This window comes from Phalacrocorax carbo, chromosome 5 (assembly GCF_963921805.1).
Source record: "Phalacrocorax carbo chromosome 5, bPhaCar2.1, whole genome shotgun sequence".
NCBI classification, from domain to species: Eukaryota; Metazoa; Chordata; class Aves; order Suliformes; family Phalacrocoracidae; genus Phalacrocorax; species Phalacrocorax carbo.
In genome coordinates, this window is record NC_087517.1 from 60508360 (window position 1) to 60525369 (window position 17010).

The following is a 17010-nucleotide window of genomic DNA, read 5'->3' on the forward strand; positions in this document are numbered from 1 at the left end:
AGCACTAATAAAAAAACTCTTTTCTAAAAGATATGAGTTCATTAATTCCATATGGTCTTACCTATTAGAAAACCCCAACTATTCTATGTACTTTTCCCTATTGTAGAGGGATAGCTCTACACAACCCTGTGCTTAACATGAATTACCATTAAAAGCAAGGGACCCCCAGGTTCCTGCCTGGATGCTTGATTTCATCATAATAGAGCTCTAATGTTTACGGTGAGCAGCTTTCAGGTGCAACACATTTTAATACTAGAGGGCAAGAGCCCCGTCTCAAAGAACCTCCTGGCCTTTACTATACAAATAACCTGATCTCATTAAATTATGTAAAGAAAAACAGGTCAGAAATACATTTAAGGACTGCTTTGGGTAAGTCTTCAATGAGGGATTTCTGTGCTTAGTACAAGGAGCAGAACTGGAAAAAAAACCCAAACAATTTAGTACCTACCCTAGCACACTTATAAAATGAAAATAAAACAGCTGATGTTGTTATTCACAGAAATGACTACTCTGAACCCTTTTAAAAAGTGTTAAAATAGTATACTAATGCAAATACTAACAACATATCCTGACTCCAAAACATGCTACTTATCTCACTTTTGCAACAGCAGGGTGACAGAAAGGAACCTAAAAAGTTACATACTTTAAATATAAAAAGACAGAGGAGGTCATTTAATTTTACTAAATCTTCACAATAGGTTTCCAATTACCTTCAGTACAACTAGTTTCAAAAATTACCCAAAACACAAATTTTCTTGGATGCAAACCCCAAAAGTATATCAGTTCTGCATTTTTCCACAAGAGGACACTAAAATAATGAGAAAAATAGTTGTACAAAAATGTAGAAATACCACATACCATTCTTCATTAGCTAAGTACAATGCTTTTCACTTAAAAACTATTTTGCAGTCAAGTAAACATTAATGTGTAATTACTTTTTTTCTAATATCCATTTTAGTCATTCTAGTGATTAGTATTTGTCTTTGAGTGTGCCTTAGGTGATGTGAAGAAGAGACATATCATTGCTCGTTGCAGGTAAAAGTCAACAACTAAGCAATGCCACACAAATAATCTTGGATTTCATTTGAAAACGCACTATTAACCCTAAATTTACAGAGAAGCAAGCACATGCTTAACTTCACACTATGCACCCAAAGAACAACTCCTGGGCACCAAGAAGCGTGCCTGTGCGTTAGCGCATCAGCCCACACTTACTCCTCTACCTCTTCTGCTCGTCTCCTAACCCCGTTGCGAAACACCGCCAACTTACACCCAGGTGTGAGGGGGGAAAAGCCATGAACCAAACCGCAACCGCGGCCCACAGCCCGTGCCCCTCGGCTCTGGCGAGGGCCCCTGCAGGCAGCGAAGCCCTGTGAAGGGCAGCAGACCCCTGCGGCGCGGGGGGAGGGAAGCTGGCTGCCGTGCCGCCCGCCGCCTCAGGACAGAGGCCCGGCGGCGGGGCGCACCACCTCTCCGGGACGGGGAAGGGCCCCACGCCCGCGGGAGGCACACAGAAGCTCTCTTGCGCACCCGCAGGCCATGGTCCCTAGACACATTGCCTCCCCACTTATCCAAGACCACTCAATTTTAATCGCTCTCTACTCTCCCCCGCGCCGCCACGGACGGGGCCTCCCCCGCGCCCAGCCCGCCCCTGCCTCCTCGCGGACGGCGTTTCCCGCTGCTGCCCTCGGGAGCAGGGCAACGCGAGGCGGGCGGCAGCCAGCAGCGGGGCGCGGCGGCAGGCAGGGGGACGGGACGGGACCCGGCCGCCTGCGGGAGTTATACGCGGCGCTTCCCGCACCGCTCCTTGTACTCAGCTCACACCCGCGCACCTCAGCCGGGTGAGCCCGGCACCGGCGGCACCGCCGCGGAAAAGGGGGGAGGACGTCGGCGGCGCCTCAGCAGGGCCGGGCCAGGCCGCCCCTCTCGCGAGAGCGGCGCCGGCGGCCATCTTCCCACTGATTGGCGGGTGGGCGGGGGCTGCGGTACGGCCCTGGCCGGCTGGGGCGGCGGAGAAGGATGAGCCGCTGGCGTCCCTCCGCCTCCCGCTGCTGACGACGACGCCGCTCAGCCCAGCCCAGCACAGTCTAGCCTGCTGCGGGCCCAGCGCCGCGCCACCGGCCATGGTGCCCAGCGAGGAGAACCAGCTCGTCCCCAAAGAGGTGAGGCGGCGTGAAGCGAGGTTGGGGTGGGGGAGCCGCGAGCCGGGCGCCACGGCGGGGGGCGGTGGTGGTCCCCGCGGTGTGCGGGAGGCCCGAGGTGCTGGGGCCGGCCGAGGAGGGGAGCAGAGGAGGCCTGGCCTGGCTCAGCTTCGCTGTCTCAGTGCGAGGCCTGGCGGGCGGGCGGGCCCGTCTTTGTGATGGGGCCGGGCTGGGGGCTAATGGTGCTGCGCGGGAGAAGGGGAGGCTCTTTCGTGTGGGCCGCTGTGGGGAGGAGTTGGCGGCCGCCGGGGCCGAGGCTGGGCTGCGCAAGGCCCCGGGCGCGGCCGGGGAGTTGCACCTGTCCGTGTGGCGGCATGTGGGGAGGCCGGCCTGCGTGGCTGCGGGGCCGGGCCGGGCGCGCCAGCGGCGCCTGCGCTGGGCCGCGGGCCGTGTCGGAGGTCTCGTTTGGGGCCCTCCGGGAGGGTGTCCCGGCCCCGGGCTGGGAGCGGGGGAACGGAGGCTCCGGGTGAGGGCGTCGAGCTGAGGGGGCAGAGGAGAGAGCAGGCCCCGGCGGCGAGGCCTGCGTGCCCGGCGGTGTCCTCGGCTGGGGGGAGAGGGGCCGGCGGCGGAGCAGCAGCCGGGGCGGGCCGCTGCCGAGTGTTCGGGGCGGCTCCGTGCCTCCCCGGCGCCGGGACAGAGCGCTGCGGGGAACGGCGGCGGCGGCGCCGGCGCCGGCCGTGGGTGCCGGAGAAAACGCGCCCCGGCTCAGCAGTGGATCGAGTTTCCTTTATCGTGGGCCCCTTGTCTCCTCTCTGCTGCAGGAGGAAGGGAGAAGGCTTGGTTTTGGCCGTAGGCTAAAGATAAGAGCCTGCGTGAAAGAGGAAGGCTAAGCCTCTGTCCCGCAGCGATAGGCAAATGACACGTGTCAAGTGAGAGCGATACTGTTCAGGGGAAGGAGCCTTTGAGCGATGGTGTGAAATGTTGGAAACAGTTACCCGTAGGGTAGTACTAGCAGAAACTTCACCTCGTGAGCAGGTACACCTACATATTCAGCCAACTTTTCTGACAGTTTTAGTATTCTGATAAATTACTTTTGATAAATTACTAAAAAAACCTTTCCTTTTGTTTTTCGTCAAATGTCAGTGGTTTGTTACATCTACCTGTTCTATCGTGCATTCTTACAGGAAGCTTTGTGAGGCAAGGATTTAAATTCTGTAGAGTTTAGCAAAAAGAGGTGATGATCCTTATATGATATCCTTGAGCAGAACTGTGCAATAAATACCAGTACTGAATTTTAGGAACAAATATTTGTGCATACAATTGTACAGGTAAGTACAAGATATATGTAGGATGAAGGTAGACTTTACCTCGTTTGCTTTCTTAAAATCATAAGGTTTAAAGGACTATACGTCTTTTTACAGGAAAGAGAAATCCCCAGAGACATCAAATGAGGGATGGAGTATAGTAGGTAGTATGCTTAAAGATTTGCTTGAAAAAAAATCTCCAAAAACATGAGACCAGGGATAGAGGAAAGGAGCTAGTATGCTGAAATATTTCAGTTTAAAAACAAACAAATGTAGAGATAAAGGAGCCTGGCAGGAGAAACCTTATGGCATTAGTTGTAGTTACGTGGAACAGACAAGGTTATTAATAAAAGCAGCTAGCTAAGTCTGTTTCTTTAGTTATATGTATTAATAGTCTCCCTGTTGGCTTTAAAGTCGTATTCTGAATATATGTATGATTCAAACGTGTATTTTTAACTGACTCATTGGACTAGGATTTTGAATGCACTTTTATCTGTAGGGAGGGGAAGTATGGGTAAAGGAAGATGAATACATGTTATTATAGATATGCATATCTTAAACATACAATGTGAAATCTATAACCTTTGCACAGTGATAACCCTAGTGTAAGTTGCTTTTTCTCAGCAAGTTTTCTCAAGTTCTTTATTGTGGCTCCATGCATTTCGTAAGTAAACAAAGCTGAACAGAATATAAGAAAAAATCTAATTGAGGAGGAAAACAGGTTAACTATTCGTGTTAAGCACATCTGGTTTTATATATGTATATATATATTTTTTATATATGTCTTGTAGAAGTTTATCTTCAGCTTTTCCAGTGTTTTTCAGTATATCCTCATTTTTATTTCAGTGATAGGAAGTTTAACAAATCTTAGGCTACAGCATTCACATGAAGTCCTTCTGAGATTCATTAACAGTCTCATTGCGGAGAACACTGAGTTATGGGTAAACAGAATTCTCCAGGTTTCTGAGTTCTCAACAGCCTTCTGAATATTGCTATTATGCCACTATCAGCAGCTGGAGGCAAAGCAGATCATTTGGAGTTTCAGATCTGCTGTTTAGGGGTGGATAAAGGATTACAGTTTATGTGGTTTTGTCCCTTCCCAACGGGCTGAGTGGTATCATGTGTATAGTTCACTGTCTTGTGCTGTTTCAAACATTAAACTGGCATGTGAACCAATGTCCACTAAAGATGAGTACACAACCATATTTTTCCTTTCCATTCCAGCATAAAAGAGCAAGAAGAAATGTGATGTTGTTTGCTTTAGGCCTATCTGGAGAATGACTAATCATCTAAAGGAGTGGATGGGAAAAGGATTTTTGTTCTTGTCTACAAGCTTATGTGATGCCGTGGTAGATACGGTAGTAGGAGGTATCTATAACATTAACAGCCTCTGTTTTGAGAATGGAAAGACTGGTATTAGGTTGTTTTTAAATATTCGGTTTGTGTTTGTATGTGTATGTATATCTGTATGCTAGCAGGAACTCAGATTGCTGTTTTTGAAGTATATTGCATGGATTTTTTCATTAGCTTTTGTAAAGAGTAGTAGCATGTTTTCATGGATACGAAATACTAGTAGTTCCAATGCTGCACTTAGAATATCTTTTATTAGTCTCTTATGAAAAGTCGTCTTTTGGATTTTGCATAGGTTCAGCTGCATCGCTAAAGTATAGGTAATCAGGGCCTTGTTATTTTCTCTTGCTCATAACTTTGGCATAAAGTTCTTTTTAATTTGGAACAGATGTATTAAAGCAGTTTCTAATAACCCAATGTTTGGATTTTTTCTTTACATTAAGATCTTTGCCCAGGTTAAAAAGTCATTTAGTAAATTTGTTCTTGTGTCCCTAACACTTTCCCAACTGTTTCTGTAATTTCGTGACCAATAATTCTTTATGGTGGGGGCAATGAGAATCCCTGTTCACTAGATCTGGGGTTCAGTGTGAGCTGGTCCATGTTCCTTTTCCTTCCAATTTTCAAGTCATTTTAGCTCTTGATCTGACAGGTAAGTCATTCAATTTTGTCGTCTTTTATATCCAAGAAAACAGAAGGCATTGAGTAACATGCAGGACATTGCTGCAGCCTGGCAGTAAAGCATGTTCTTTAAAAATTGCTTTGTTATTAGGTGTCAATTTTTCCCCCATTAGTCTAGTAAAACAGTAACCCTGGGGAGGGAGGGTGAATAGTATAAGATAATAATGGAAATAAGAAAGTGGTACTGTTAGAAGGGAAAACACTTCTACAACTTTCAGTGTTTCTGAAAGGAAAAGTAGTCCTGAGGCTTATTTTGGGCAAACCTACCTGAAAGAGAAAACAATAAAATATTCTAATCAACACAGTTGATGAGAAAGTTAGATCCATGTGTTTGTTTACAGGTAATGTGAGGGAACTTTACTAAGGCTTTCCTTCAAAATCAAGGTGTATTAGTGAATATTGCAAAGAATCGGTCAGAACATAAAAAGTATGTTCTGCTATGAGGTTTTTGATGTGTCTGTGCCACTAATTAATTACTGTGCGGATACTTTCTCAACATGTCCCAGCATGAACTACCCAAAGTACACCTGTCAGAGTGAAAATATATATATGCTTTGTACTTGCTGTCATTAAATCAAGAAGGCAGTGTGAGTTCTCTCTCAGCTAACCAATGCAAGTCTTTTCTTCCCGACGCTAATGAATCCATTTTAATCTTCTGCATTGAACAAATAAAATATTTCTTGATGAGTATTGCTCTAACTTCTTCATTAGAAGAGCAGGAATCTGGTTAAGATATTTTGCAATTCTCCTTAGTAAAGACATGCTGTTCTCTTCAGTGCTGATGACATACTTGTTCTTTCATTCATTCTACAAGTGGTTACAGCTTGTGTAACTGGTCAGTTTTTCCTGCTTTCCTTGCGTGCCCTGTTGTAAAACATAAGGGCATGATTGTGACAAATAGAGAAACTGACTACTTTATTGACAGAGCAGATATTCTGGAAATCAAATTTAGAAAGCAAACAGAAAATCCTCACAGAATGCCACCAAGTCATTTGTTGCTTGTGAACAGATGTTTTCTGAGTAATATTCAGGTAGTAATTTAGTTTGGAGAATAAGGCATAAGAGTTGAATGCAATATGTTTCCCGGCTTGTTTCAGCCACTGGGATTCTCAGTCACAGTTTAGTTCCCCTTCCTATATACACCTGGGTATTTAATCTGGAGTATAAGAAAGATGATCAGGATAATTATCTAATAGCACCTCAAGGTCATCTGATTAAAAGTTTTTGCCTAAGAGGTACCAACTATTTTTTTGGTAGTACTTGGTACTGGAACCTCAGTCTTTAAATGATGCTAGCTAAAGTTTTTACTTAGTAGAATAATCTGACTACTAAATAACATATCACTTTTTTTTTCTGCAGTAATACATTTTGAACATCCCTACAAACAAGAAATGCAGTTTTCTCTAGTATTTTGTGGGTCACTGGTGATTAAAGTTTCTAAATCAAATGAGTACAGTAGTGTAAGTATAATCCGTAAAATTTCTTGTAGCACTACAGTGTCTCAAACTAGTAATGAGCTTTTTCCTAAGCTGTGAAGTAGTTACCTGGAGGCAGGAAATACTTTAAATATCTGTCAATTTTACATTTTCCACTGTCTTTCTTGAGCTGTACATTTCACTGTACAATAATAAAGTTTATAGTGCTTTGTTTGTTGCCATTTTAAATACGTGAAATCCACTAATTCTATTTTCTGTTGTTTTTAAAACTTAAGCACCTGTGGATTTAGACCAATGCGGCCTTGCATCATAGTTTTAAAATATGAATCATCCTACCACACAAATACTGATTAAAATAATTATTATCCAATTTTCTTTTGCTGATAGAATGTATTGATATTAACACAAGATTAAACCCTGCAGAGACTTACTGAAATAGACCAGTACCTTGACTTTGTGTTGCCTTTGACTCATGTCAATTAAAATTGGAGTGGGGCGGGGGCAAGTATTATTTTAAACCGTTTTCCCAGTACATTACAATTGATAGTAATGCACTAAAATATGTACAGATATTCATGTATCTAGTCACAGGATTTTTAATCCTGTGTTTAGTCCAGCTCTATTCTTTCTATTGTGTTTGAAAATGTATTGGGTTTTACATAAGAAACTAAGTGTGAAAGTTATGTCTCCAGAAAATTGAGTGATTGAATTACATTTGAAAAAAAGTGATTCCTTCTGTGAACACTTAAAGCAGATATTTTACACTTTTTCTTCTTTGAGAATGAATATGGTATACCTTCAGATGAACTGTCTGTTAGCATTTTGGTGGTGTATTGTTGGGGTTTTTCTACTGTTGTTTGGTTGGGGTTTTTGTCTTGAATAAAACGTTCTCGGAACAATGCTGCTAATAACTACAGTACTGATAATTGAAAATATGAGTAAGTCTTTAAATTGTTTTGTAAACTCCTGATAAAATGATAACCAACTTGATCAGTTTCAGCCACTGAAGTGTGTAGTATATTCTTTGGTTTTTGCAATGTTTTGCATGCAATCAGCTTGTACTGAACAAATGGTCTTGCATTGTACTGGCAGATGAAATAACTTCTAAAAAGGACTTGTTGGCCATGTTCTAAAAAGTTAAGGGGTAAAAACTGCTAAAAATCACTTGATTCAGTTTAATCTTTGAGGTTATGACCACAAGGATACTTTAGGTACTTCTGAAAAAATGACAACAGATTATTTTTAGACTGGCAGTTCTGTGAATAGCTTAGAACTGATTAATGTGCTGCAATTTAGGTCTATCTTCTCAATAATCAGGTGTGATGAAAGCCTTTTAAGTAACATTCATTATGCATTAATTCTGTAGGATTGGTGAACGCTTTAATTTTGAAACTGTGAGAAATGTACTGGATATACTAGAAAGTTTTCACTGTAAATAATGTCTGGAAATATATGTAAATAGCACGTCTTTAAGAAGACTGGTGGAGTACTGCAGGAGCTAAAGGAATGGAAGATAGGTGTGTTTACTGATTTGTACAGGTATTTTGCTGAGATCAGTAACAATAACTGAAGGAAAAGTGAAAAAGCAGATATAACAACTTGAAGTAGTATGTGTATTTTCGTAAATAAACTATTTCATCAGTTAATACATGGAAAAATCATCTAGGTCCTTCCTCATATGTACATTTTCCTACCTATACCTTCTATGGAGACATTATGCTTCAGAGTTCCATGTTCTCTGTGGAGCCCTTTTTGGTACTGGTAGCAGATAGAGTTTCTGCCCAGGTTTCATGGGTGCTTATGCTCTTGACTGTTATCCTTCATTCTGTGCAATGTTGCTAGAGAACTACATGAAGAATCCCTGCTGACCCACCTCACTATTCGGCTTCTCTTTATCCTTCCCCAGCAGCAGGTGGACAGTTTAAAATCAGAGTGTTATTAAAGAGTTAAAAATTACCCCTCTGTCCACATCTTTTAATCTCTAAACTGTACAAAAAAGTTTTAGCATGCATGTCTGCTGGTGATTTTGTGGTTCATTTCAAAGTCGTCCAAAAAGAGAACTCTCATATTATTTTTGCTCAGACTCTAATTTGCGTTTATGCTAATGTTGCACTTGTAACAATCCAGCAGAAAGTCTCTAGAGTATTAGTAGCATAGGAAAAATGTTTCAATAAAGTTCATGGTAGTTCTGTACTTGAAAGAATGGAGGGCAGGTGTGAAAGCGCATCCATTGCTTCTGTGACTCTCCATAGGAAAAAAAAATGATGTGATTATATGTCAATATGTAAACACGTAATGAGTACCTTGTGATGGTCTCGCATATCCTTTTTTCAGTTCTTTTTCGGAAGGAAAAACAAGGAGCATGGTGGCTAAGAAGGTGGAGACAAGATGCAAATGAAGCCATATAAAGATGAGGCTGTTTCAGATCTGAATGTACAGTTTGTACTGTAATGAATGTACAGAGGCTGGAAGGTAGTTTGCAAATATATAGAACTTCATTTACATTTAATTTGCACAATTATTTTGGTCTGGTTACAAAAACCTTTGGAAATTAATTCAGGGTTATAGCATGAAAGAAAATATGATCCATTGAAATTACAACCTTTAGGAATAAGAGAGTAGTAGACTCAATATGTCCAGTGGTTAAGGGAAAACTTTCTAAATTTTAAAACTCAGTCTGTTACTACTGTGGATGTATTCTTTGTTAACCCTTAATTTCCTTAATTTAGTAACAGGAAACTGTTAGAGTTCTTGTGTGATATGTAGGCAGGACCAGGAAATATCTGTACTCTTTCGTTATTGGCAGTTGCTATGTTCGATTTTTTTTTTTTAAGGGAAGTAATTAATTTTGAATCACCTTAATTTACCGTATTTAAAAGACCATTAGGAGATAAGTGAAGAAGACTGGGTCTTCAAGACGTTCTTAAGACACATTTAGAGTCTTTTAAAATGCAGAACTTAGATGGAAAATGGCCTCTGTAAAAATGAAAAGTAAATGTTTTTTGATCTCTAGTTCAGCTGTCCCCAGACACGTGCCCCCCACCATATCCTTTTCTACAGTCTTTTGAACACCCTGGATACATGTACTTATCTCTGGCCCCATACCAACTTTTTATGGATGCCATTTCTATTCTTTCATAAATGCTTCTACAGATGACCCAGTAACCTACAATAGTAGGAACAAACTCTCAAAGGTAAACTCTAGCCTCATAATGTACTCCTTATTTCTGAGGCATAGAGTTATTTTTGGTGATGTTTAGAAAGTTGGAAGTATTAGGCTTTGAAGTGTATATGTATTATAAAAATAATTTGTCCATATGCATTTTACAGGAGTGACAGTTAACAGCTGGCATGCAACTCTCTTTCGGTGAGGTAGCAAATGCTTTTGTTAATTTTCTTTAATTAAACTTTTGTTACAGAGAAGCATTTCCGAGGAGGTGATCTTTAAAAACAAAAAATGAATCCATGATGTGTGTGAGGCAGAGATGAGAGTAAAACATATACTCCTTTTTCCAAAAGTAATAAGATCACAGAGGCCCTGCTACAGAATTTTATTTTGTACCTCTCTTCCTTTCTGCATTGGGTCATCCGCCATAGGAAAGCATTCTTAGGGTTCACTTAGCCAGGGCCATTAGTCTCAGTATGGCCCCAGCCTTCTTTCTTGATCTCCAGCAGTTATGCTGTATCTACAGTGGGCTGGAAAACAGGGCAAACATGGGGTGAAGGCAAAAGCAATATGATTGCTGCAGTAATGACACTTTTGGCTCTTCTCGGCCATTCAAGATAGAAGGGGGAGTTGTTATTCTTGTCCTGTGAGCAGCACTGACATTTACAGAGACTCATACCTAAGGATGGAGGGTGTAATTTTAATCTTTCAGGGTGCCAAAGAAAGTTGCAGTGTGTCCAGGTGATGTTGGTGTTTAGTAACTTAAGTACTACTACATGTAATACCTGCATTTAAAATACTACTACTGTTATTCTGCTGGCACCGTTAGACCACACAGTCCCTTTCCAGGAGAGTTAAGGATTCTGTTGAGAAGCTAGGGTTGATTCAGGTTAAAGCTAACACACTGAAAAACCAACCAGAAATGATTAATTTTAAGCAGGATTAGCTATCTGAGCCTGCTCAACATGTAGCTGCATGCATGACCATTTGTACTAGCACAAGAAAGGGGACAGTGTGGGGGTGGAAATAAGCAAGTGGGAGCAAGGCAGCTGCTTCTGGCCGCAGTTGCAGCTCTTCAAGCTTTAACTGCTTGTATAATTGAAGCACTGCTGTGTTTGAAGTTTTTAGGCTGCCGTGTGTGTGAATTATTAAAACACAAACAAAAAATAAAGCCACATTTCAGTTATGCAAATTAAAAAAATAATGGTATCACTTTCAAGATAGTTTTTTAAAATCACCCTGTTGTGTGTTAGCCCTGGTAGGCAGCTACGCAGCATGCAGCTGCTCGCTCACTTCCCACCCCCAGTGGGACAGAGGAGGAGGAAAGGAAGAGTAAAAGCAAGAAAACCTGAGGGTCAAGAGAAAGTTGTTTAATAAGTTAAGGAGAATTGGAATAATAGACCGGGGAGGGGGGGGGAACCCAAAGCATGGGATGAAAAGGCAGTCACTCACCATATCCTATGAGTGGACCAATGCCCAGCCAGTTCCCACGCAAAGATGGAACCTAACTAAACCTCCTCTTTTCCTTTTTGTGGCTGAGTGTGGCGTTATATGGCATATGGTTATATGTGTTAATCAGCATCTTTTCAGTCACAAATCTAAAACGCCATAGGGGTTTCTGTGAAGGAAATTACTTCTACCCCGGTCTGGCCCAGTACACACCCTTCTGATAGTTTTCCTTCCTATTTTCCAGTCTTGTTCCTAGACAAGAGGATAGACTGAAAGGGCTTCCCTAAGTCTTGTGAATCCTTGATATTCCATTTGGGGGGGGGCAGGGGAGGGAAGGGGGAGAAAGTTCAATAATTAGGAAAGTGGCCAGAGTCAGGGTATATATTATTCAATGTGGATGGTGTGTTAGGCTCTGTGTGAAGTTAGTTATGGGTTGTTTTTTTTTTTCACTGGTAACGGGACAGAGAACCTCTGTTTAGTTTCACTAGCTTCGAAGCACAGTTGCTGGATCTTGCCTGAAGTCTCTCCAGGTATAGTGAAGAATTTTAAGTTGAGGATAAAGTTTATTATTCAGGTACTCACAAAGCTGATACCACAAAGTCAGTCAGTCAGATTCAAAATTAAATGATTGTGTCTAAAGGTTGTTCAGAATTGTTTTCCCTCAGGAGACATTCCAGCACAAGATATATCAGGTTAACAGCTCAAAATGATTCTGCTTATCGAGACTTCTTGGGACCAGTGTTTAAAAAAGTGTATTCAGTTTGTCACAAGTGTACTGTAAAATACTTCTTTGTAAAGTATGTTTTGGTTCAGGCATTTGTAACAGAATTCTAAGTGCACTGTTCTCATTAACTCAAACTAGGCTGCAGTGAGGCACCTGTGTTGAGGCAACTTACAGTGCTCTGACAGAATTAGTCTAGTAACCTGTCTTTCAAAAAAGTTGCGTCTTTCCTCTAAAATAAAGCCAAATGTGAGTCCAATTTCTCTTTTCTTCAGTAGATGAGTAACTACATCAGTGTCTGAAGTGATGGTGACCACCGGCTCGATGCTTTGCTCATACTGAGGACCTTCATCGCCCCTTGTTTACTTCCCAGGGGAGTGACCTGCTTGCCTGGCTGTATCAGGGAAGCTGGCCTCTCTGTAAAAGGAACTTTTGTTGGGCTGGGAAAAAGCATGGAGCATGACTAGCCTCGTTGGGGAGAGAATGGAGTTGTGGGCTGTAAGGACTCTCTGAAGTCCATAGTTCCAAATGCACAGGGTAAAAAGAGAGCTTTTATCATGGAGACAGTAACATAGCTCTCTCTGATTACTTGATGTATATTTGAAAGGTCTTTGGCATTCACATTTTGTGCAGAATGGAGTGCTGTCAGCATGTGTCCAGTGTGGTGTTTAATGGGTTGGATCCCTTGGAATAGGTCAAGGAATTCCTGAAGTATGGTTGTGGTTTCTCAAGACACTGGTTTGATAGCAATTTATTATTGCTGAGAAAGAGAGTTGAAACAAACTTCTGTTCAGTTGAACGGTAATGTCTGAATGTTTCTACATGATGATGTTTTAGAAGTAAAATGTGTAAGTACAGACTGCTTTTTCATGATTGAAGCTACCACATTTCACTTGATACTTGTAACTGCTGGAAACGTGCACCCAGTCAGTTGCACAGACTTGGAATATACACCCCAGAGTTTGACCAGGAGACATGTAATAGGCAGTAGTTACTTGAGTGCATTTCATATGGTAGCCTTAACTTGCTGAGGCTACATGAAGTCTAAGAATTGCTGTCCTAAGCTTAATCATCCAAGTAATTTAGTGAATGTAAGCATGATGTCTGCCATTGCCACTTGCTGCTGATCTCTGTCTTTCCTCTGTATTGCAGTGATTTGTGAGAATTATTTATAGGGTGTGGACATGTAGGAACTTCTCTACTGGTGATCATTTTAAGTCTCAATAGGCTATTAACTTTACTTGGCAGTCGAACTTAACACATCTGTTATTTAAACTCTTGACCTGAAACTTGTGATTTTACTTACTAATTCATGCTGTCAATATTTTTGCCTGTTGGAAGTACTGGAATTTGGAAATGTTGGGTAGAATTTACATGAAATTTGAGCATAGCTTTAGGTTTCACTTCCAATCTCTGAAAATAATTTTATAAAAAAACTGGAACAGGAGTTAAAATCTTGGGAGAACCTTCTGTCATTTGATAAATAAAATATGCTTGTATTGGGTTGCCCTTGTATTTTGCTAATAAAATGCTGCTATAGAATTTTAATGAACTCGGTGGTTTGGAGCTGAAAAATAGCAAGCCCCATCAGAATACAGTGTTAAAACCACTACAGTTTTGCATTTGAATATTGTTTTGACAGATATAGTAGCACTGTAATTTTTTTTGTTCCTCTATTTTCAATGAGTGCAGGACCTATATGGTCAAAGCTAGTGTCTCAGTCTTGCAGATGGCACTAATAACAGTGCTTCCTTTGCTAGTATATACAGAATTACAGCTTCATTTACTTCAGTGCTACAATATGCTTTATGTTCTGCAACTTAAAGATGCAGCTCTTTCATGTTAAAAAAAAAAAAGTATTTTTTAGAAAGGTACATGGGGTAAATGCTCATATAGAATGGTGCCCTAGAATGTCCACCCATGTCAGCCCGTGTGTGTTTATTGCATGTTTGTATTATAAAGAGTCTTTTGCAAGTCTGGTCTAATACACATTCAGAAATTCTCTACCTGCAGGTTTGGGAATGTCACCTCCTTTCTACAAATGAAGGAGTGTAAAAGATGGAGTGACTTGGGATGAAAGTGTCAATGTTTCACTATTTTTAAAAGGTTAACATTTGAAATGTCAATTTCAAATATTTACTGACCAAAGTACTAGCTTGAGAAGGCTTCTGTGGTAAAATAATCATAATATGGTTTTCTAAACTGTAGCCTTAAAAGGCAAATACAGACTGCTACTTCAGATGCTTATGCAATTGAAGGTCTGCAGCTTATTTTACTGAGCTATGGATGGTGTGCATAGTGTGTCACGGTATGGCAAAGTAGCAACATTTAGCTTTGAGGACTTCTCACAAGTACAGAATCGATGTCGTTGCTACCTTGGTTGCTCTTATCTCTTCTGACGAAAAGGCAGTAGGATATTTTTATATGTATCTGTGGATACCATGTGTATGTTAGCTTGAAACCCTTTAAGTATGTAGTTAATATGCTCCTCTATTTTGTGAGGTATAATAAATAATTGGTTTGGTGAATTCCAGTGTCATTTTTATCAGGGTAAAATTCAGGCAACCTTATGTATCATATGATCTTTGTTCTCTTAATTGTACTTTAACATAAAATTTCCATGGTGAAGGGAGCTTTTCTGTAAAATGTAGAATTGAACTAGTGGTTATTATAAAGTATATGCATAGAGTGATAGAATGAATACTTTAACTGAAAAGTAGGGAATGCTGCATTTGGTAGACGGGCACTTCTGTGATTTTGTGATATGTCTTGTGAGAGCAGCTGGAGACTTGCTTACTTCTCAAATTCCTGGACATTGTATAAACAGTATAATTTGTAAATTTGATTTATTTGGAGTGTTATGTAGTATATTGAAAATCAACTGTTGCCATTCAGAATTTATTTAGAGTGAAATGACTCTTGAAAATCTTCCAGCAGTTCCTCACTGAGAAATCACAACCTGAGAACCCAGTATAAGAGCATTCTTATAAAAGAAGCAACCTGTAGATATTTGTGTTCGTTCAGGTGATGCCTGGAACCTGTTCTCCCCTTCCACCCTCCACTGTGTGCAGCAAGTAAAAATAGCACACTAGAAAATTATACATGCCCCTGTGTATTCTGGAGTTAACTTGCCTGTCTGTGGAGAGAAGGAATTCAGGCTAAAGCAAAGGCTCTTTGGAGAGACCGGTTAGGAAGAAAGTTAGAAGACTTAAGTCTTTGGCACAGGGCGATATACCTGATGACTATCATAATATTATAAACAGCACTTTCAAAATTATGCTTCTGGGACTCTATTAACCTTTAAGTTACTTTAGCAAAATATACGTAACTTTCAACTGAGAGCAAGAAAACCAGTAAGCAACAAAACATTTAAATTGTGATGGTGTTTGTTTTTGGTTTGGGGTTTTTTTTATTTTAAACTCAAATCTGAAATTACAAACTGGTGTGTAAAGAAAACAACTGCTAGATACAATTAATAATCTTGGGTTATTAAAACTTCAAAACTGGATGTTCCATTCTCTGTATGCAAAGAAAGAAATCTTGCCTTATGTATCATCCTGCTGAGAAGTTAAATGCAGTGGTCTAATTTGGGCTATTTTTGTAGGTCATTTGATGGGGCAAGTAGGGCACGTCAGTAAAGATTATGTCAGTATTTTATGTTTTGATAATCTTGACCGAGGGCGCAGCTGAAGAAATTTGGAAAAGAGCGATGATGTTATTCATATCTTCATTCTCACTTCCTGTTTTTCCTTTCTGGAAAAATACAAAGTACAATGCTGCAGACTCAGAAACTAGTTAATTTGATGTTTGTCCCTAGCCAGAAGCAGTTTTGTACTGGTAATGCTTATTGTTGGCATTTTTTATGGTACAACAGAGACAGTAAGGCAGGCTTTCTTTAAAAGTGCTAGGAATAAGAAAAGTCAATAACTTCATCTCTACCTTCAGCTGCGTACTTCAAAATGGGTTCATATTAGTAAAAACTTTCCTACAGGAAATAATTCAGGCATGAAGGAAGAGTTTCATAAGAAACCGGATGGCTTCGTAACTTACAAATGCAATAATAAACTGAATTACAGGGTTATATGCTAATCTTGCACTTCAGCCATTTGAGGTAAAATGTTTACCTATGTCTGGAGGGCTTTTTAAAATATAATACAGCAATTTGTTAGTATGAATTTATATCTTGAATTGTTGTTCACATTTTCTTATTCACTTGCTTTTTTTTTTGTACTTTATGAAGTTAGTCTGTTGTGTATCACAACTTAACTTACATTTTATGTAATGCTGCTGCTATAATAACTTAAATGTCAAAATAGCGTGTACTGAACTTCATGTTTAATATAGAACTTGTTCCAGTATTTGGAGGCTATTCATTTTGAAGTTATTCTGTGAATGGTGGTAATAATATTTTACTTATAAAACTGACTTTATGCAAAAAAGTCAGTTTATTATTTTGAAGGATTATGACTTACCAATTTTGTTTTCATATACTATAGGATATGTTTTGGAGTTGCAGACAAAGTATTTTTGCTGAAATGAAGAAGAAATTTTCACAGGTAGACAGATGAAACAATTTTATCAACTTATAACCAAGATACATAGTAACAGCATGATGGTGTAGATTCTGTTTATTTCTTAACATGAGCATGAGCTACTGCATTTTTTGTGCATGTTCTTGAATGCAAAGATTATGTACGTATTAAATGCAGTCTTAACAGTAGAAGCTGCAAATTGAGTGTGTGTTTATATGCTTTTACACTGGTGT

At 40.4% G+C, this 17010-nt stretch overlaps 2 protein-coding genes across 8 annotated transcripts in view; one reads left to right on the forward strand and one right to left on the reverse strand.

The window, feature by feature from the left end:
- GALNT18 (polypeptide N-acetylgalactosaminyltransferase 18) overlaps positions 1-1996 on the reverse strand; it is a 339486-nt gene extending 337490 nt beyond the window's left edge. Inside the window, exon 1 of one of the 4 annotated variants that reach the window (XM_064452730.1) lies at positions 1833-1996. In XM_064452730.1, coding sequence (XP_064308800.1) covers positions 1833-1951 — 119 coding nt within the window. In that variant the 5' untranslated portion in view covers positions 1952-1996. The remainder of the gene's footprint in view (positions 1-1832) is intronic. The other 3 variants (XM_064452727.1, XM_064452726.1, XM_064452728.1) reach the window with 3 other exon arrangements.
- USP47 (ubiquitin specific peptidase 47) overlaps positions 1984-17010 on the forward strand; it is a 58094-nt gene continuing 43067 nt past the window's right edge. The window contains exons 1-2 of one of the 4 annotated variants that reach the window (XM_064452724.1): positions 1984-2162; positions 16742-16801. In XM_064452724.1, coding sequence (XP_064308794.1) covers positions 2124-2162; positions 16742-16801 — 99 coding nt within the window. In that variant the 5' untranslated portion in view covers positions 1984-2123. The remainder of the gene's footprint in view (positions 2163-16741; positions 16802-17010) is intronic. The other 3 variants (XM_064452722.1, XM_064452723.1, XM_064452725.1) reach the window with 3 other exon arrangements.